This window comes from Moschus berezovskii, chromosome 20, assembly GCF_049115385.1.
Source record: "Moschus berezovskii isolate FMDL1 chromosome 20, NW_MosBer_1.0, whole genome shotgun sequence".
NCBI lineage: Eukaryota > Metazoa > Chordata > Mammalia > Artiodactyla > Moschidae > Moschus > Moschus berezovskii.
The window spans coordinates 38,883,031-38,905,602 of NC_142479.1; the positions used below are offsets into that span (position 1 = coordinate 38,883,031).

At 45.5% G+C, this 22,572-nt stretch overlaps 1 protein-coding gene across 2 annotated transcripts; it reads right to left on the reverse strand.

Moving 5' to 3' along the window:
- Positions 1–1,195: 1,195 nt before the first annotated feature.
- ASGR2 (asialoglycoprotein receptor 2) lies at positions 1,196–22,006 on the reverse strand. 2 transcript variants are annotated; one of them, XM_055405114.2, is made up of 9 exons: positions 21,651–22,006; positions 21,167–21,444; positions 19,662–19,781; positions 19,365–19,460; positions 18,440–18,511; positions 18,226–18,312; positions 17,977–18,122; positions 12,147–12,253; positions 1,196–1,385 (listed from the first exon to the last, which is right to left on the reverse strand). In XM_055405114.2, exons 2-9 carry the CDS (start codon positions 21,288–21,290, stop codon positions 1,379–1,381), a joined length of 759 nt encoding a protein of 252 aa, XP_055261089.1. In that variant the 5' UTR covers positions 21,291–21,444; positions 21,651–22,006; the 3' UTR covers positions 1,196–1,378. The 2 variants fall into 2 exon arrangements, with proteins under 2 accessions (XP_055261089.1, XP_055261083.1); XM_055405108.2 differs by lacking the exon at positions 1,196–1,385 and adding an exon at positions 10,943–11,891.
- Between the last annotated feature and the right edge of the window lie 566 nt (positions 22,007–22,572).

The following is a 22,572-nucleotide window of genomic DNA, read 5'->3' on the forward strand; positions in this document are numbered from 1 at the left end:
GTTTAGTTATTAGGGATCAGCATCTGTGAAAGGAAGGGGAAAGAAGGTGGTGGTAGAGGGAGAAGTTAAAGAATTACAAAGACCCCACAAAGCTTTAGTCTATTGGACAGGGGCTTCTAGGGGTTCAAACTGCATTGGCTGTCAGAGCTGCCCATTGCTGCACGAAAATGGGGCCTTTATTACCTGATCTCCCTCAGTTTACAGCTACCACAGTAGGGGTGGGACCTCAGGAGAGGGGACTGTGTGCACAGGTTACAGACCCCATGACTGGGCACCAAGTCCTTTTTGGAAGTGAGGTCTGGCTGTCTTATCTTTGTGTCTACCACAGTACTGCTTTGCATTCACACATTAACTGGGGGATAATCAAATTTTTGCTTTATTGAATCTTTCCCACAAAGAACATTGTATGTTTCTCCATTCATTTATCCAAGTGGTAGGGACAGAATGAGGGGACAAAATAGGTGATTAAATAGTTAATCCCACTAGGGGTTTGTAAGTAGAAAAATATGGGAGACCCCCATAATCTAATGATTACTCGAGAAAGCAGGTTTGCTTAGCAACAGAACCATGCAACAGAAGCACGGGACATGCCCCCAAACAATAAAACAATGGTTGCATAAGACCTACATAGTGAGTGCCCAGTGAACTCAGTCAGTTAATGATCCCTAGTACATGTTCTCTGAATAAACAAAAAGCAATAATTTGTGGGCCTAGCTTGACCACACAGGGCCAGGGAAACTCCCCTGCTCAACTTGGAGGAGGAACTGATGATGGAAGCATGACGTCTACTCGAGAAAGACAAAGAAGGGTTTCCCCCTCCGCTACTTTCCCTGCAGTTAAAAAACTGCAGCCCACTAAGTTTTCAGGGAGCAGCATTTCTCGCTCACCCACTTGTAGGCCCCTAAGTATCCTAGTCTAATAAATAGCTTATCTACCACTTTGCTCTTGCTGAATTCTTCTCTGCACTGAGACATAAAGGACTACAATACTGGAGCTCTTTGGAGCCTGCCTAAAATGACACCAATCGGTCTCACAAGCATTTACCTATCCATTCAAAAATATTTATTGGGTGTTAATAAAAGAAAATATCACATATGGAGGTATGGGAAAGTCATTCTGGCTTTTTCATGAGCTAACTTGAATTTTATGCCAAGTTATAACAGTGGGTTTGTGAACTATCAAATACACATTGTGCATCCAATTTAATTATTTACAGGGAAGAACACACTGACCAGAAGTAAAGAATGTCCATGTCAAAAATAAAGATGAAATTCCCTTCTTCTTGGGATGCCAGTGCTGCTCCTCCTTTGACCATAAAACTCCCTTCCCAGGTGACAAGGCCATGCTTCTCACTGTGTATGTTTTGGTCTGGTTGTTTTTAAAACCTTGAAGAAACATATTTCTGAATTATTTAATGTTCTGACACAATAGAAAACTGTGTTGAAACTCTGGACCAGTTAATATCTCAGAGAAATCTGAGAAGCTGGCTTCAAGGCTATAGTCCTTAGCTGGGCTCAAACAGAATTCTTTTCTATTCTTATTATGGCTTACTGATTATTTTCAACAGTGTCTACAATATGTCAGGCCCCCTCCTTCAGAAGAGACATCCTGCAGAAGTAAACAAACAGGTAAGAAAGGACCTGGTCACAGAGCTTATATTCTAGTGGGTGACAGATAAACAGAATAAGTGAGTAAAACATGTATAATGTCACACAGTGATAAATGCGAAGGAAGACAATATAGCAAGGAAGTGGGTACAATAAGGTCAATTTTTAACAGGCTGTCAAGACTAGGATGTCAAGAACAACCTTACTAAGGGACTTCCCTGGTGGTCCAATGGTTAAGAATCCACCTTCCAAGGCAGGGAACACGGGTTCAATCCCTGGTCGGGGAATTAAGATCCTACATGCCTTGGGGCAGCTAAACCAGCAGCAACAAAAGATCCAGCATGCTGCAACTTAGACCTGATGCAATAAAAAATAAATTAAAAAAAAATTTTTTTCAAAACAATAATCTTAGTGGGAAGTTGATATCTGAGCAAAAGCCCAAAGGAGGTGAGGGAGAAGTAGATGAGACTCAGCTAGGAAACCTGGAGCTCCAACTCTTCAGGGCCTGTAGGCTATTGTCACGGATTTGACTTAGAGGGGCAAGGCTTTGTGGGGGTGAGAGTAGAGGAGTGAGTGAGCTGATTTACATTTTAACTGTGACAATGTGACTCTTGCAAATTTCGCGAAAAGGGACCAGATTCAGGGGTGGGGGCGTGAGAGATAAATTAGGAGCTTGGGAAGAGCATATATACACACTGCTACATAGTGACTCAGCTGGTAAAGAATCTGCCTGCAATGTGAGAGACCTGGGTTTGATCCCTGGGTTGGGAAGATCCCCTGGAGAAGGAAAAGAATACCCACTCCGATATTCTGACCTGGAGAATTCCATGGACTGTATAGATCATGGGGGTCACAAAGAGTTGGATACAACTGAGCGACTTTCATTTTCACGTATAAAATAGATAATTAAAAAGAACTTCCAGTATCACACAGGAAACTACTCAGCATTCTGTAATAACCTATATGGGTAACAATTCTGAAAAAGAATGAATATATATACAGTATAGGTATAACTGAATCACTTCGCTGTACACCTGAAACTAACACAACGTAAATCAACTAGACTCCAATACAATTAAGAAAAAACTATTGTTAATATCTGGGTGAGAGATGATGATGGTTTGTGCATGGTGCTGGTGAGAAACATTTTGATCCTGAACACATTGTGAAGGTAGAATTGATGGGATTTTTTGCTGATAAATTGTATGTGGATCTCACACATACATGAAACAGTTCTCCCTCTATGCCTCTAAATAAATGAAACTTTGAGCATTTTCCATAAGTTGCTAACTCTCTAGGAAAAACAGCTTTCCTCCTGGCTATTTGATGCTGATGTCTTAAGATCTGTCATGACATTTTGTGAATAGGATAATCATAGAGAGAAGTTCTGTTTTGCCATCAGGAGCATACTGATAAAAATTTGTTAAATCTGGTAATTGTGCAGAATTTTTCTTTGGATGTGTGGTGTGATTTACTTGATAAGCTTGCCCTACCAAAGTCTCATTCCCTTACAATTTTTTTTTTTAGTTTCAGCACAGCAGTTTAATTTATATCCCTCTTATTCATTCCTTGTAAATAAATTTATTATCCATATTGCTATTTAATTTTTCTCAAAAACTGTTACACAGAGGATTGTATTGTTTACATATCAGTCATGACACAGGTCTGAAACAGACACTTGTCCCTGTCCTCCCGGGAACCCACCCACAAAAGGACCAACAAATGAGAACTTCGTCAAATATGCTGTTGAAACCATTTACCTCAGATTGGGACTCGAACCCAGCCAAAACCCAGTTGGGGACTCAAACCCACGTGGCTGGGACTCAAGCCCAGCCAAAACCCTGCTTGAGACTTGAACCCACATGGCTGGACTCAAACCTAGCCAAAATCCATGGTACCTGGTTTCAGGACCTAATGAAGCTCGGGTTCTTGATGTCTCACCACAGAAAGAATTCAGTGAAAGACAAAGTGATAGGTAAGAAGTGGATTTATTCAGATACAGAGAAAAACACACTCCACAGAGTGTGGGCCATCGCGGAGGGTGAGTACAGTGAGGAAATGCAGCATGGTTAGTTTTTATAGGCTGGGTAATTTCATATGCTAATGAGTCAATCGTAGAGGATTGACAAACCAGTTAATCATAAAGGAAATCAGTCCTGACTATTCATTGGAAGGACTGATGCTAAAGCTGAAATCCCAATAATCTGGCCACCTGATTCGTAGAACTGACTCATTGGAAAAGACCCTGATGCTGGGAAAGATTGAAGGTGGGAGGAGAAGCAGACGACAGAGGATGAGATGGTTGGATGGCATCACCGACTTGATGGACAGGAGTTTGAGTAAACTCCAGCAGTTGGTGATGGACAGGGAAGCTTGGCGTGCTGCAGTCCATGGGATGTCAGAGAGTCAGACACGACTGAGTGATTGAACTGAATGAGTGGGAGGATTATTCCAACTATTTTTGGGAAGGGGTGGAGATTTCCGGGATTTGGGCCACTGACCACTCCTTGGTCTTTTAACAGTGGCTTTGAACTGTCAAGGGACCTCTGAGTGTGTCATCTCACTTGCTGATTGAGGATCAAGGTCTAGTCTTGCCTGCCGTCTTGGTCCCATTTGATTCTAATTGGTTTATGTTGTGTCCTTGGTCTATGTCATTCTTTCAAAAGTTATGCCCTGCCCTTTTCCCTCCTGTTACACTTTTAGTTATCCAGATAATGTTCTTTCTTTGATCTGAGGTGCGATTTAATTTTTTTAGAGTAAGAAAAGATTAAGTATAGGGACTTCCTTGGTAGTCCAGTGGCTAAGACTCTGTGCTCACAATGCAGGGGGCATGAATTTGATCCCTGATCAGGGAACTAGACCCCAAGTGTCACAACTAAGAATTCAACAGCCACAACTAAAGACCCCACATATTGCGATGTTAGGCAAATTAAGAGGGAGGAAGTCTCGTCCAGGCTTCAGAAACAGGAGAGCAGGCCCTTGACCTTGCTTCTGATCTGCCTGGACACTGTCCAGATACTGCCTGGATTCCATGCCTGCCCTCAAGCGTGGCACTTGAGATAAGAAAGGGAGTGGGTCTTGGAATTCTAGGGCCCCTGGAGTCTGGCCAGAAGCTCAGGGTTTAATGAAATCCTAAGACTCACAAGATAAAACATACCGAATTGTAACAAGATTAAAGTGAAACCAGTGCTGCATTTTTGCAAGCAAACTGCTGATGATATCAGTTTGCAGCCTGGGATTACAAGTGGGAGCCCCCGAAACTGCAATCTGAAGTCTCAACCCATGGAGTGGACGCACTGCCCGGGACATTTTCCAAATTAGGATTCCAGACTGCTGTTACTCGGGACCTCCCAGAGCTGTTACTCCAAAAATTGAAATTCATAAGAGCATATCCACAGCCTCCCTGCACTCTTCTCTCAAATAGCACTCCAGGATCCCAACAAAGTTTGCAACTTAACTATGGGCTTCCCAGGTGGCTCAGTGGTAAAGAATCTGTTTGCAGTGCAGGAGACGCAGGAGACTTGGGTTCAGACTCTGGGTTGGGAAGATCCCCTGGAGAAGGAAATGGCAACCCATTCCAGTATTCTTGCCAGGAAAATCCCATGGACAGAGGAGCCTGGCAGGCTACAGTTCATGGGGTTGCAAAGAGTTGGACATGACTGAAGCAACTGAGCATTTTAGGCTAAGAGGAGGTGAAGAAGAGTTTCTCTCCCCTGTATGACTCTCTGGCTACATGCTCGAATTCCCTCGAAATCATCTCAACTCCTTACTTTTCACTTACAGAGTCTGGGAAGGAGAATGGTTTCTTTTGTATCACCTCTTAGTAAGTCCTGACTCCATGTCTCCTGTTCCTCTCTGAGTTTCTTTTCCAGATTTATTGAGATATAACTGACACGTAACAGTGTGTAAGTTTAAGGTATATAATGTGTTGATTTGATATATTTATAAGTGGTAAAATGACTGTCTCCACAGTATTACCTACCACTTCCAGCCCATTTCATATTTACCATTTCTTTTTTTGTGTGTGTGGTGAGAATATTTAAGAACTCCTCTGTTAGCAACATTCAGGTATATGATATAATATTATTAGATATAATCACCATGCTGTACTTTAGATTCCCCAAACTTGTGAATCTTATCATGGAAGTTTGTGCCCTTTGAACTATATCTCCCCATTTCCCCCATTCCTCAGTTCTCGGCTTTCAGTGTATTAACTAAAGCATTTGTCAACAATCATTCTCACTTTGCAGAATCAACCAAAGTTCTATCAAAACAGGAAAAGCATCACTTAACTTCCTATTTCAAATGGCCTTGCCATATCTCAGTCCCTTAATCAGGTTTGGGATAAATTTTTATTTATCCCATTAGTCTTTTCAGAAGTGAGATTTTGGGAATTCCCTGGTGGTCCAGTGGCTAAGACTCTGTATTCCCAATACAGGGGGCCTGGGTTCGATCTCTGGTCAGGGAACTAGATCCCACATGCCACAACTAAGACCCTATGCAGTCAAAAAAAAAAAAAAAAAGACGTGAGATTTTGTTAAAAGGATAAACAAGCCACAGATTTGGAGAAAATGCTTGCAATCCACATCTTCAACTAAAGACTGGTATCTAGAATAAATAAAGAATTCTAAAGACTCAACAGTAAAAGAAAGAAAATCCAATTAGAAAATGGGCAAAAGACATGAGACATTGTGTCAAAGAGGATGTACAGATGGACAATAAGCACATAAAAAGATGCACAACATTAGCCATCAGAGAAATGCAAATTAAAAGCACAGTAATATATTACCTCACACCTATCAGAATGGTTAAAATTCTCTTTAAAAATAGTGTGTGCATGCTAAGTTACCTCTGTTGTGTCTGACTGTGTGACCCCATGGACTGTAGCTCATGAGGCTCCTCTGTCCATGGGATTCTCCAAGCAAGAATATTGGATTGGGTTGCCATTTTCTTCTTCAGGGGATCTTCCAGACCCCAGGATCGAATCCATGTCTTTTAAATCTCCTGCATTGGCAGACAGGTTCTTTACCACTAGCACCACCTGGAAAGCTTAAAGCAGTTAACGCCTCTGGAAGCACCACTGGGATTAAAAATTAGTGATAACAACCAAATGCAGGTGGGGATGCAGACAAACCTCTCTGGAGGTTTCCATAGGAACCCCAAGGGCAATGGGCAGGGTGGAACACAGCATGGGACACAGGAGCAGAACTCAAGCAAATAGCATCAGTACTTTCATGATGGCCCCAAGGACCACCAAGCACCTGGCTCTCAGCCGTGCATCCCTTATACCATATCTTTCCTCTCTCCCAGATGAAAGAAGCCTAGAGAGAGCTGAGTGTAATGACTGTGAGCCCCCCACCGAGGCTTCAGTGGTGATTTTCAGAACCGTGGGATAAAGGGAACATCACAAAGTGGGGGAGGAATTTCCTGTCCAAGAGATCAGGCCGAGAATAGAGTCAGCTCTCGCTGTAGCACATCGCAAATGGGAAATGTGGGAAATGGTGACAGATCATTTTCAACCTAGAATTTCGTTTTTCCACAAACGATCAATCCTTCTATCCCAAAAGAGTCCATTCCTTTCCCAGGAAGCTATTGGAGGGGATGCTTCAACAGAACGAAGGAATAAACCAAGAGAGAATATATGGATCCAGGGAAGAGAGGATCCAGCCCAGAAGAAAGCGGCGGTCCAGGGATTTCTCAGGAGGAGTGAGAAGTCCCAAGAAAACTGCTGGCAGGGGGAGGGGAGCAGAAGGGGGAGCCGAAGTTACAGAAGTGATCAAAAGGTAGTCTATGGGAGCTTGAACTCGAAGGGCCAGCTGTAGGCATCTAACAACGTCTCTGAGGCCATGATCACAATTTTTTTTATAAATTATGAAAATGACTGACTATTGACTTAGCCACTGAACAACCACAACAACATATATAATAGTCAATTCTTTGCAACCCCATGGACTACAGCACACCAGGCTTCCCTGTCCTTCATTTTCTCCCAGAGTTGGCTCAAACTCATGTCCATTGAGTCAGTGATGCCATCCAACCATCTCATCCTCTGTTCCTCCTGCCCTCAATCTTTCCCAACATCAGGGTCTTTTCCAGTGAGTCAGCTCTCTGCATCAGGTGGCCAAAGGATTGGAGCTTCAGCTTCAGCATCCGTCCTTCCAATGAAGATTCAGGGTTGATTTCCTTTAGGATTGACTGGTTTGATCTCCTTGCTGTCCAAAGGACAATATAATATATATAATAATGTATATTATATCCTAACCGATTATATTATATATAATATATATTATATATATAATATTATATATATTAGCTGGAGCAGGAACAGGCTGAACTGTATATAATATAATATATATAATATATATATATAATATAATCGGTTAGGATGACCATCACTTTCCACTTCAGCTTCCCCTCCTTCACATCTTCCTCTGTGTCAGGTGGCATTTTTTTTAATCCAACCAAGAAATTGGGTTGGAAAAACAGGTTTGGCTTGAATGGAGAGGGACCCTGTTACTTGCTTTACAGTCAGTTTATCCTCAGGGTTGGCCCACCTACCCAGTCATGGCTTTTGGGGGTACTGTTGGCACCCATTGTGTAGGGTGAATGAAGGTGGGCCATGAGCCTCCCTGAAGCATTGGCATCAGTAGTAAGAAGAAATATGCTGGAGGAAACCCTCAATGGTCTTTCTCTTCTGAAAGTCTCCTTACACCACCTTTGTCACAGGCAGAAGGAAGCAATAAGTATGCAGCCAAAAAGCGGGGGAGGCGGGGAGAATGGATTTCACAGGTGTGTTGGAAGGTTATTAAAAATGTTATATCAGTTGTCTGGATTTTGTGATGTTTGTAGTAGCTTTCAGCTTTTGTGTCTTCTTTTCTAATTTAAGGAAATAGTACCTTTTATGCTTAATTTTGTATTCATAATTTTGCATCTTTTCCTAAGGAGGGCACCCCAAATTGTGTACATTTCATGCCCTGGAAAACTTGGATTCACCCTGATGGTTCTCGGAAAAGAGTACAACTGAAGTGCTGGTGTCGTGACCAGATCACATGTGCAGAAAATTACGTTGTCCGGCTTTTTACAGTTAAGGAAGACTTAGCAATTGACTCACAGAATCTGAAGCAAAATTTTCAAGTATTCACTTCAGAAGAAACAAAAGTTGTTCAAAAAAGGAAACGTCAGCAGATTATAGTACTTGCCTCAGCAATTAACAATACTGCCACAGCCCTAACTGACAGATTCTGAATTAGGATTCAAGTGAAAACTGTTATAGACTAAATTGGAAAATTATACCCATCTACATGATAAAAAGTGACTGAATAATGTCTACAACTGATAAATAAAGAGATATCAATTTGTGTGTGTTATTTGAAGGTACAAATGTCTAAGGCAAACAGCTAAAACACTGAAAGTGGTTTCTCAGAACAGCAGGAATGGCTGAAGGAAAAAAACAGGGTCTGGTAACTGCTTCTAACCCTACAAGACTTTAAATTGTATTATTTCTGTCATAAGTTTTTTAATTCAATGTCAATTATATACATTTTGAAGGAGAAGTCCTAGAAAAATTTGCAACTGAAAATTGGGAAGTCTTGACCCAGAACAAGCTTAGAAGCAAAAATTGCTTGAAGTATTAGATGTGAAAACAAAATCAGCAACTACTTGCCCACCACAGAAGATGAATTAATAACATCTGGCACATCTATATTTTGGAATTCTCTACCCCGGCTAAATTCAATGAAGTAAAACTTCTCAGGGAACAGCATAGATTGGATCAATGTCCATAGGACATGGAAAAGTGAAAAAAGCTAACTACATCATGATACGTGATATCGCATATGGGCACGTACGCAGGAAACTTCCTACTGAAACCCTGAAATGGTTCATTTTTATGGGACACAGATGGTGGGCCCAACATTATTCTGGGTGTGTCTGTGAGGGTGTTTGGGGATGAGATGAACATTTGAATTGGGAAAGCAGATTGCCCTCCCTAACATGGGCTGGCCTCATCCACACCATTGAAGGCCTGAATAGATGAAGAAAGCTGGCCCTCTTTAGTTAAGAGAGAGTTCTTCTTGCCTGGCCCTCTCCAAACTGGGACATGGGTTGTTTTCCTACCTGCAGGCTCAGGTGGAGACATTGACTCTTCCTGGGTCTTGAGCCTTTAGACTAAGACTGCATCTTACTCTGATGGATTTTGGGGGTTTCCAGATCACCGACTCATCTGCAGAATTTATCCATACTCCCATGAGCCAATATATCCCCTATTGGTACACATAGATCCCATTGGTTCTGTTTCTGTGAAGACCCTTGACTAATACAATATCCATGAAATGGTTAACTCTGGGTAAAAGTAGGAGGGGTGAGGGGAGGACACGCACTCTGTGTGTGTGTGTGTGTGTGTGTGCAAAACCTTTTTTACTACTAGTTTATACTACTTTTGTAAATAAAAATAAAACCAAAAAACCTAATTGCCTCAAGACTCGTTTAAGGTTGGTTGTAGTGATCTTGGAAGGTGCAGTTTAACCACTGTGGAGACTGTTGGAGACACCTTTTACTGGAGAGCCGTCTAGGTCAGTCTGGGGTCTTTTCAATCCTGCTTCTCTTAGCAGAGTTTTTCACTGGGCTTTGCCAGCCCAGTTCACAGTTCCCAGACTGACAGGGGTGTTCTTTGGAACAGGGATGTTCAGTGGAGCAGGGGTGTTCTTTGAAACCTCCTTTGCAGTGAAGCCCTCAGGACAGACTCTGTGGCCCCAGCCAAGCTGGCTCCACCCCCACCCCACGCCAGCCCCACCAGTGCCATCCAGGGGCCCCTCTGTGCCCATCTCTGGCCTGTGTGCTTTAAGATTAGGTGTCAAACACAGAGCATTGGTTCCTAGGGGTTGGTGGGGGAGGGGGAGACGATAGTCAAAGGGTACATGCTTCCAGTTTTAAAAGGAATAAGTTCTGGGAATCTAATGTACAGCATGATTATTATAGTTAATACTACTATATATGATGTTGAAGGTTGCTAAGACAGTAAATGTTAAATGTCCACACTGCAATAAATGGTAATTGTTTAACATGAAGGAGCTGTTAAATAAAGCTATGGTGGTAAAAAAAAAAAAAAAGAAGAAAGAAAAGATTAGGTATCAAGCCTTGTTTTACATCCCTGGATATGTTCCAGTGTCTCCTGGTTTACAGCCTTGAATAAAATTTGTATCCTACTGTTGTGTGAAAACTGTATAAATATTAATTATGTTGAATTGGTTCATAGTGTTTTTCAGGTCTGCTAGAGGCTTTTACTTTTCTGTCTATTCAGTTTATTGATTTTTGAGAGTTTTATATTGAAACTCCAATTAAAAATCTTTACTTAAAAAATAATTTGTAATATACAGTGAAACTATATATAACTTTGTTCTGTGTTTTCCAAGTCTCTTACAAATGTGTTATCATACTTCCATAATTCGAAAAATAAAAAATAAAATATTAAAAAAATAAAACAGCAAATTACCAAACAAATAAGCAAATAAAAATATAAAACTTCATAGGTAGGGGAGCGTAAAAAAAAGATTAAGTGTCAGGGACAGCTGTCCAACACTTGAGCTCTCTCTTCCAGACCATCTCCCTCCCTCTTTGAATCCTACACTTCCCAGTTCCAAATAACCAGTCCACACAAAGTTTCAAGTATTTGTCCTTTCCTTGCTCCCTGATGGCTCAGCAGGTAAAGAATCTGCCATGCAGGAGACACAACAGACGTGGGTTCGATCCCTGGGTTGGGGAGAACCCCCTGGAGAAGGAAATGGCAACCCACTCCGGTATTCTTGCCTGGGAAATCCCAAGGACAGAAAAGCCTGCCAGGCTACCATCCAATGGGTCGTAAAGAGTCGCACATGACTAAGTGACTAAGCACAAGTTACACACTACTCCACCGAGGAAGCTGAAAATTATAATAATAATAATTACAGTGAATTTCAGAGGAAGGCAGGATCTGCCTCCCCAGGGTCAGAGCTTCTTCAGCCACCCGATTCTATCCCTCTTCAAGCTCTCCCCATGCTTCTGAAGACTCTCCTCTCCTTTCGTTCTTCAAAATGCCCAGGCAGGGGGGTTTGCGGGTCAGAGGTCTGCTGGAGGCTGGGAGAGGTGGGCGGCTAGATGGTGATGTTCTGCTTTATCTCACACACCCAGCGTTTCGCTTGCTGGCAGAAATCGTCATTCCAGCGCCCATCCCATTGGATCTCTGCACAGTCCTCGCTGCCCCCCAGCTCGTGCCCTCGCCAGTCATCGGGCTGAGCGGCAGCCCAGTTCCTAGGAAGGCAGGACAGAGCTCTGCTCCAGATAGCCCCCTCATCCCAACAACCCTCACCCCCCACCTCAGAAATGCATGGCTTTTTGGGGTTCAGAAAGTGGTGACTGCAGGCTTGGGAGCTGAGACTCTGGGTGAGGGGAGAGATGGTGGGAGAATTTGGTCCCTGAGGGACGAGTGGGAGTGTACTGGGGGCAGAGACCAGATGGCCATCGCCAGGACAAATTAACAGGGAAAGACAAGGAGAAGCCACTTACTTGTAGCTGTGCTTGTAGTCTGTGCCATCCACCCATTTCCAGGAGCCATCGCTGTCGGTGAGACCTATCCAGACTCTAAAGGGGTTCGTGTGTTGTACAATGAACTTCTGGAAAACAGGTGGGAGGGAAGTTTCTAGTCCCTTGTGCCTCCATGCAGGCCTTAGCCGTGACTCCCTCACCCCACCCCTCAGTCTGATGTGTCCCCATCTTGAAGCAACAGCTCCCAATACAAGTTCCTGGCTTTTTCTTTTGCAATCATATCTGTTATTTAGTGAACATTTACTGGGTTAAACCTTGCGCTAATTGCTTTACAAGGATTATCTTATTTCATCCCCACAAAGCTCTGTAAATTGGACACCCTAATGATTCACACTTTACATGTGAGATTAAGGAACTGAGGGTATCTGTGGAGCCCAGAATATCAACCCAGTACCTGAGTTGGTGACCCTTGTCCCCTGACCTGGCCTCCCACTTCATTCCTAACTCACGGCTGCTAGACCCCTATTCTAGTCTTCTCCCTGTCTTCTGCCCACAACCTCAACTCTTGGATCCTGACCCCTGCCATCCCCAGGGTAACCCAATGACCCAGTAAAGATCTGGGTTTCACTTGCCTCTCAGGTACATTTATCTGCTCCTACTTCTACATACAGGTTTCCCTGGTGGCGCAGATGGTAAAGAATCTGCCTGCAATGTGGGAGACCTGGGTTCAATCCCTGTCTTGGAAACATCCCCTGGAGAAGGCAACAGCTACCCACTTCAGTATTCTTGCCTGGAGAATTCCATGGACAGAAAAGCATGGCAGGCTACAGTCCACAGGGTTACAAAAAGTCAGATGCAACTGAGCAACTTTCACTTTCACTGCACTTCTACATGACTTCCCTGGTGGCTCAGATGGTAAAGCGTCTGTCTACAATGTGGGAGACCTGGATTTGAGCCCTGGGTTGGGAAGATCCTCTGGAGAAGGAAATGGCAAGCCACTTCAGTACTATTGCCTGGAAAATCCCATGGACAGAGGAGCCTTGTAGGCTACAGTCTATGGGGTCGCAAAGAGTCGGACAGACTGAGCAACTTCACTTCACTTCACTTCTACATACAGCTGTCATTTCTGTTGTTCTCCAGGCCCTATAGCTCCCAAGCTTGGACCCACTGCCCAGAGCTCTGTTATGACTTAGCTACAGGGCTCTGGCAGTCTGGCTGAAAATAAGAAGATGCCCTATTGGTGAGGGGCAGCCAAGCTGTCCAGCTGGTGGGGCCAGGACAAAAGTGGTCTTTGAGATAGTTTCCCAGGATCCATGCATACCTCCTAAGAGGAAGTAGCTTTCTCTTAAGAGATATGGCTCTTTCTGAGGCCCTAGGCCCCCTGGTTTGGGAGGGCAGCAGCATAGGGTATGGTCACCTTGTTTTATGAAGGAAACAGAGGGGGTCGGTTCACCAATATGCCTATGTAGCAGTTTCCTTTGATAGCATATGAAGGGTCTCCAACTGCATCTGGAGGAAAATTTCCTGATTCCACTCTCCCTTCCTAGACACCTAACTAAAACTGCAGTTAGTCACCTCATCTGAAGGCAGATACAGTAGCATTCTTGAATTCTAGACTCCTGCAAGTAGGTCAATATCCTGTGCATGAAGGGACAGCTCTCAGGGGCTCGTAGGGCTATTCCCCAAATTCAGAAGGGTCAACGGAGCTAGAGGGACAGTGCCTGGAGGCAAGATATTCTCTCTGCTGCTGCCCACCGCCCCAGTCCCCTCTTCCCGTCGCCACAAGAAGCTGAATAACTGAACGAACAATACAAAGCATCAGTGCCCAGCCCTCTGTGTCAAAGACCGAGTGTGTTTGTGCATGTGTGTGCTCGGTCATGTCCGACTCTCGGTGGCCTCATGGTCTGTAGACCACCAGGCTCCTCTGTCCATGGAATTTTCCAGGCAAGAGTACTGGAGTAGGTTGCCATTTCCTACTCCAGAAGATCTTCCCAGCCCAGGGATTGAACCCGCATCTCCTGCATTGTCAGGCAGGTTCTTTACCACTACGCCACCTGGGAAACCCAGGCGAAGACTGAGGGGAGGGATGAAATAGTGTCAGATGATCAGAAAAGACAGCCCGTGAGAACACGTCCGCCCTATTCGTGAGTAAATAACAGGCAAGAAAGAATTCAGCCCATGAAAAGAAGGAGCATGAGGGAGTTTTATCATGGAAACTGAGAAAAAATAAAGAGGATGGAAAGGAAAAGGAGGAAGAAAAAAGCACTGTGATATCAAAAAGAGATGTGAAAAATATACTTTGTAAAGAAAGCATGTTTCCAAACCTAAGAAGCTATTGGAGAACAGCTTATATCCTCAGAAACATTAAAGAGGAGATGAATGACATAAAACTACAAAAGAAGAGATCAAAGAAGAAAGATAACAATGATAAAGAGAAGAAAGTCAAGAGAAAATTTTGAGCTACATTTAAAAAAGAAAACAAAAAATCAAGTCTGAGATACAAAAGATAGGCTCGAGAAAAGAGCCCAGAAAACAAAGGAAAAGAGAGAAAGAAGGTAGTAAACAGTAAGAAGATGATGGTTATGGAAGGTGGACAATGGAGACCATTTTGAATGGTGTGCTCCAGAGGAAAAGAGAACCAACGGGCAAGAAAAACTATTCAAATAAATGGCTTAAGAAAATCTTCCCAAACATATGAAAACCTAACTTTTTGTGTTAAAAGAACTCCCCTAGCCTCAGAGCAAAAATATAGAGAATGTGCAACACTGAGATATAGCTGAGATTAATGAAATTCAAAGAAAAATTATTTGCACACACATGCAAGGAATGTAGGAGAGATATGAACAAGGCATAAGCTTCAAAGTTGCTAAGAGACTAGATCTGAATTGTTCTCAATAAAAAAGAAATGATGATTGTGTGACATGGTAAAGGTAAGAGCTAACACTACTTTATTCATCATATTGCAATATATAAATATATCAAACCAGGGTATTGTGCACCTCAAACTTATAGTGTGACACGTCAACGATATCTCAATTTTAAAAAACAGGAAAGAGTGAGGTGTGTGAAGAAGTGTACTTGTTTCCTCATCTTTCATATGAAAGTTATATAAACTCTTTTATTTTTTTAAAGCCAAGAGGTTTCAGCCCATTATTTAAAGTTATGACAGTAATTACTAATGTAGCTAAAAACAAGCCACATTTAGTCCAAAATAACACAGTGGAGAAAACAAAAAGAATACATCTCACATAGCAAATGGGAGAAAACAAAATAAGCATATAAAACAGAAAAAAAGGAGACTGATTAAAGATATCTATTTTAAAATAAATGCAAGTGGGAGAGTCCAGAAATAAACCCACATACCTATGGTCAATTAATCTATGACAAAGGCGGCAAAAATACACAATGGAGAAAAGACAGTCTCTTCAACACCGTGGTGTTGGGAAAACTGGACAGCTACATGTAAATCAATGAAATCAGAACACTCCCCCACACCATATACAAAAATAAACTCAAAATGGTTTAAAAACCTAAATATAAAACATGACACCCTAAAACACCTAGAAGAGAACATAGGCAAAATATTCTGGGACATAAATCACAGCATAAACATAGATTTTCTTAGACCAGTCTCCCAAGAAAAGAAATAAAAGCAAAAATAAACAAATGGGACACAATCAAACTTAAGAGCTTTTGCACAGCAAAGAAAACTATCAACAGAACAAAAAGACCACTTATGGAATGGAAGAAAATATTTGCAAATGATGCAATTGACAAGGGGTTAATATTAAAAATATAAAAACACCTCATACAACTCAACATCAAAAAAACAACAAAAAAATAACTCAACAAAAAAATTGGCAGAAGACCTACACAGACAGTTCTCCAAAGAAGACATACAGATGGCCAGCAGGCATGTGAAAAGATGCTCAACATTGCTGATTACTAGAGAAATGCAAATCAAAATCACAATGAGGATTTACCTCACATAGGTCAGAATGGCCATCATCAAAAAATCTACAAGTAATAAATGCTGGAGAGGGTGTGGAGAAAAGAGAACCTTACTATACTCTTGGTGGGAACGTGAATTGGTGCAGCCATCCTGGAGAACAGCCTGGAGGTTCCTTAGAAAACTAAAAATAGGGACTTCCCTGGGGGTCCAATGGTTAAGACTCTGAGTTTCCACTGCAGCGGGCAGAGAGGGGTTTGATCCATGGTGGGAAACTGAGATCCCACAGGCGGAAAAGCAACTAAACCTGAGCACTGAAACTATTGAATCTGTGCACTTACACAAGGAGAATCCGGATACAATGAAAGATCCTTTATGATGCAGTGAAGATCCTGTGTGCCCCCACTAAGACCCAGTGTAACCAAATGAATATTTTTAAATAAAATAAAACAACTTATATACAACCTATAGGAGAAATACCTTAAGCTTGGCTGAACAATAGAGTAGAATCATTTATGGGTGTGGGGGTGCCTAAAAAATTCTCAATAGTCAGGATGAATCCAAGATTAATTAAATCAGAATCTTTGAGTGCAAGACCAAGTGTCAATATGTTTTAAACTCCTCAAGAGGTTACAATACACTGCGATGGCTGAGAATCATTCATCTAAAACAGAGACTCAAAACGGTTGGAAATAAGAGGGACGGGCAGAGATACACGAAGCAAATGTGTAACTGAAAAGAAATCAAGGACCGGTCCCTTCATATCACATGAAGATGAATTCAAAGCAAAAAGCATTAATCGGGACACTGATGTTTGTTTCAAAATGATAAAGGTACCATCCCATCCTCCATAAAGTTGTAGGTGGCATGAACTCGTGAGCCAAATCACAGACTGAGTCTTAGGTTGATCCACATGAAACTTTATAGGCCAATACTGATAGAATATTGGCAATTTCAACCTGATCAGTAAAGTAAAATATGTCTGTAATCCATATATATATATATATGAGTGAGTGAGTGAAGTCGCTCAGTCGTGTCCGACTCTTTGCGACCCCGTGGACTGTCTGTCCATGGGATTCTCCAGGCAAGAATACTGGAGTGGGTTACCATTTCCTTCTCCAGGGGATCTTCCCAACCCAGGGATTGAACCTGGGTCTCCAGCATTGGAGGCAGACGCTTTAACCTCTGAGCCACCTATGACTTACTAGCTGTGCAGTAAGTTACTTCTCTGTTCTTTAGTTCCCTCACCTCAAAGTGGGGAAAACAAAAGTGCCTGCTCCATACGGTTGTGAGGGTTAAAGCAATGGATATGTGAAAGTGCCTGACACATAGTAAGGGCTCAGTAAAGATTATCATTAATAATACCCTCCTTTGCCCTAACATGTCCCACTTAAAATTCGAATGGGTTGAGTCTTCCCTCTGGACTTTGGAGTTGTGATCTGGTGGCAGCAGCGGGCAGGGAGACTTGGGGCTCTTTGGAGGGACCCAGTAACTCATGCCAGGCGCGTTCCTGGGAATCCCACCCACTCTGTTCCTTTTACCCAAAGACCCATCACGTTCCCCAGGGCAGCACAGAGCAAGCAGGGACTGTCAGTGCCTCCACAGTGTCGTTCTCCACTGATGTCCTGGCCCTTCAGTTCATCCTGCCACTCATTCTGTCTCCTGCCCTGATCCTCATCACCTGGTCTCCTCGCTCCTATGCTTTGCCCCGGCTCCTGGATATAATCTCCCACCTATTAGAATCAACAGCTGCTCCATCATGAACCTCCCAGAGCGGGGACAGATTTCTGCTTCTGGATTCTTCCTCGGGTTAGAAAAAAATAACAAAACAAGCCTGACCCAGCCTCCCAGAGTTTGCATTCCCAAGGTTTCCTCCTGCCTTTGGGAAGGTTGTGGTTTCACCTGCTCCTCTCTGGAGTTGATGACCACCAGGTGGGCATTCTCCAGCTGGCAGTACTTCTCAGCCTCGAGCCAGGGCATCCCCGAGCGAGAGAACCAATAGCAGCTGCCTTCATGGTCCACCCAGTTCACTGGGCAGCATTCTGTGCCTGAGGGGGGTGGAGGGACATAGGGAGATGAGATCCAGCTGGAGGGGACAGGCAGAGGGACTGGAGATGCACACCCCCCAACCCCACCCCACCACATCCCTACCGTTGGTCCGGAAGTGTGCCATCTGACAAGTCAGTGTGCGCAGATCCATGGGGAAGTGCTTCAGATGGAGCAGCAAAGTGGCATGATCTAAGGGTCAGAGTGGTGACAAGGGTGTGGTAGGCTGTGTGCATGGCCCACAGACCAGGACTCCAGCGTCTGGCTGGGGAGATACCATGCTAGCACACACACGCACACTCAACAGAGAGTCTCTGACCTGCTTTCAGGTCTTGCTGCTGCTTTTCCAGCTTGGCTTCCAGAAATCTCACCTTGTCACTGGCGAAGCCTCCTGCAACAGAGGAAAGCTAAACTGTCTCCCCTCTGCTCTGCCTCCCCAACATTTCTCCATCCTCATGCCACTGATGCATCAGTCCAGGCTGCCATCACCCTGCCCACGGATGTTGCACGCTCTGCTCTCTGGTCTCCCCGACCCACCCACTCTTCTCCTGGCTGCACAGTGGTGTTCTGAAGACAACCTACTCAGGTCACTCCCCTGTTAAATCCTTCCCGTAGCTCCCTATGTTCTCAAAGTAAAGCCCCACGAGTTAGCACAGCTTGCCTGCATGGCCTGGCCCCTACCCACCTCTCCAGCCCACCCTTGGCCCACCCCTCCAGCCACACTGGAAATGTTGAGAGTCCAGGACATGCAGTGGTCTTCCTCATGTCCCGGTCATCAGACTCTGCCCTCTATCTGGTTCCCACCTCCATCCTCTACTCTAACCGTTAGTCATCCTTCAGGGACCCTCAGCTCAGGAAGCAGCATCCTTGGAACCCTTGCGTGGCTTCTCAGGTTGGGTTATCTGTCCTAGTCTGTGCTTCATTCCCAGTACCCCCAAACACTCCCCTATTGCACCCAGCATGCATGCATGTGTGCTTAGTCACTCAGTCATGTCTGACTTTTTGCAACCCCATGGACTGTAGCCTGCCAGGCTCCTCCATCCTTGGGATTCTCCAGGCAAGGGTACTGAAGTGGGTAGCCATCCCCTTCTCCAGGGGATCTTCCTGAACCAGGGATCAAACCCAGTTCTCATGTATTGCAAGCAGACTCTTTACTGTCAGAGCCCAGCCAACCCTCACTGCTAAACCAACCCCTCGACCACCCAGCACATCCCAGTCCCTCCCCTCGGGGCTCGCCCACTCACCATGGGAGCTGAGATTCAGGATGTCCATCAGGGTGCTCGACGAGAAGTTGCTGAAAGTTTCCTGTAGGGTCTGCAGCTCCCCTTGCAGCTGTGCTCCTTGTCAGGAGACAAAACAGGACAAAGTGGATCGCACTCTGTCTCACCCGACAGCCCTCATCACTGTCCGTGGGATGGTCCCCTTCCCCACCCCAGCTCTGCCTCCTTACTGCCTCCATCTCTTCCCTATCGTGGCTCTCGCTGTCCCCAGCACTGCCCGAATCCCCACCCCCATCGTTGGCCCACCCCTGCAACCCTTACTTTTGGACCCTGTCACACAGACGGCCACCAGCAGCAGGACGTTGAAGACCAGAACAAACAGACTGAGGTGGAACTTGGAGCAGAGACGCTGCAGCACATGAGGCTGGGGAGGAGGCATCCCTGCAAGAGAAGGGGGGTGAGGACAAGGGGCGTCAGAGGCAGGGGGCCAGAGAGCCAACTTCATGGAGTATCAGAGGAGCAGAGCCTGAGGAAGTACAGCCTTGCAGGGTGAGGGCAGGTGGAGAAAGTCAATTCCGAGATGAAAAACACTCTGGACAAAATTAATAGATGAGACATTCATACTTCTCAATGAACTTAGAGGCATAGCAACAACAACTGTATAAAAAGAAACGCCAGGAAAGAAAAGAATCCCACACTCCCCCATAAAATAGAAAGAGCACCAATGAGCTGTGGGATCACTAACATGCATAACTGATGGAAAGGGGAGCTGGAGAGGCAGAAAGAAATTTTGTTTTGAGGAAACAATAGCCAGTATATCTCCAAATCTTCTGAAAACTCTCGGCCTATAAAAGGCTGCGAAGAGTGGAAGCTGCTCCCAGGTGAGCAGGTGCCAGCTGTCAACCCACTTGCAGGCGGCAGAAGCTGCTAGAGGCTAGCTGATGGTTGCACCCCTCAGGCACGCTCTGCCAGGCTGTCCACCCCGCCTCTTTCAGGTGAGCCCCCTGTCCCATGAAATCCAAAACCTCTGGACTCTCTCCAAGCCTCCTGCTGAAACACGAATCCTCTCATTCTCAGAAGATCCAACAATATCCAAAGTTACTTTTGTGTGTTCACTACCTACTGGGCAGCTGGTGGGACCTGAAGGGGCAGAGGGGCGTAGGTGGGTGTGGCCTCTGCCCCATGCAGCCTGTTGAAAAGGCTTGTGAACTTGTTGCCAGGGAAAGGAAAAGCCTTGTGGGACAGCAGTTTTCTCCCCTGCCCAGCTCCCACCCTCAGCTGCAACAGGGGCAGTTCTTCCAGCCTCAGGCAGGAGGAGGGTCCCTCCTCCCAGCCCAGGCTAACCAGTCCCCCTCCTTGAGCTTCAACCCCCAGCCCCTCCTGGTCTCCACAGATCTTCACTCCATCACCAGCACCCACACCTGACACCCCCTCCCGCATCCCGGCTTCCGCCCTTCCTCCTGGAAATGGCTCAGCTTTTTCTCGCCTGAAAACTTTCTCCTAGACACTTGGGGACTTCGGTCAAGATTTGCTAGAGAAAGATCCAGGCAGGGGGCTTGGAGGGGAGTGGGGATCTTCCAGAATTTCTCTGTGCCCTCTCCCTCCAACACATACCCTTCCCTTTCCCCCCACCACACACAGCACATACTGGTCAGGTTGGAAGGAAGAGGGGAGACCCCTTTCCTGGGGTCCTGGGGGTGGAGAAGGGGGTGAGGTCAGAGGACAGTCCCTGGTCACAGGGTGAATGTGACAAAGGCCTAGGAGGGACAGAGAGTGACCGGGAGCTAGACTAGGGTGGAGCAGAGCCCCAGATACCGGACACTTGCCTTTCCAGAATGGTTCTTCTCTTCTGGGGCTGTGCCCATGAATGCCTGGGCCCTCGCCTCTGCTGAGCTGGTGGTCGTTCTCCTCGGAGTCCAGCTGCTGGATGTCCTGGAAGTCCCTGGCCATGCCAAGTCCTGGGTGTGGCTGGACCCTGCCTGGGCTCGGGTCTGCTTTAGGGCTGGAACTCAGCTGGGGCTGATGCTTGTGCTAAGATGCTAATTGTGGTAGAGGCTGATGGATTCAGGCTCAGAGTGGGTCTAGGCGATGGCTTGGGTTGGATCTGATGTTGGAGGGGAGATGAAAGCTGAAATGCCACTGGGTCCCACTCCCTCTCAGGAGACCGCTTGGGCCTCGAGCCTCCCCTCCACATGTGCCAATCACCCCACAACTTCCCATTGACACCACCCTCCCACTGTCTCTGAACCAAGGTCTGTCTAATCCCAGACATCCCCAGGCCCGCCTGCCTCCCCAGTGACTTCAGTTTACCTGTTCAAGGTCTAGAAGGCCGCCCAGGCCCCAGGACGCAGGAGGGCTTGAACCAGGAGAACTGGGGGCCAGGTGGTGCTGGAGGAGAGGAGGGAAGCGGTGAGCACTAGTTCAGGCGAGGGCCCTGAACCGTTGTGTCTGAGCGTCCAAGTGCTTCGAACTTGGCATCTCCTGCCCCTGGGACTTTGGACAGTAAACAGAGTGGAAACTGAGTTGGAAACTCAGTCAATATGTGGTGGGGGCGGAGGGCAGGACTGTGTCTCTGTCCTTCACAGAGAAGGGGTCTCCTGGCCTGTCTCTTATACCCTCGGAAGCTAGTCACCTCACTCTTCACGGAACATTTGGGAGGGGGGCCAGCCAGGAGGAAACAGGGTGCAATTGGCTAGTTCCTCTCTGCCCCACTCCCCTTTCACTTCCTGCCTCAGATTCCTGGAATTGTTAGTCAGACAACCCTGACCAGGATTGGAGGGACCACTTCTGTGCTCTTGCCCAATCTGGCATCTGAGCCAAGGCCCCACATCCTGTAGGCTCAGTCATCAGGCTTCCCAACTTTGGGCCAACTGACTTCACTCTCCATTGGAGTAAAGCCCCTCAGAGACCGGAAATTCAGGGAGGGCGGAGAGGAGAGAAGAGCACCCAGAAAGCAGTGGATAGGAGAGGTTCAACCTTGTAAATAAGCCCCTTCTGTGGCCCTGGTGGGCTTCCCTGGTGGCTCAGTGGTAAAGAATCTGCCTGCGATGCAGGAGACACGAGTACGATCCCTGGGTCAGGAAGATCCCTTGGAGGAAGAAAGGGCAATCCACCCCAGTATTCTTGCCTGAGAAATCCTATGGACAGAGGAGCCTGGTGGGCCACAGTCCATGGGGTGACAAAGAGTCGGACACGACAGCGACTGAGAGTCCATCTCGTGGCCCTGGCTCCA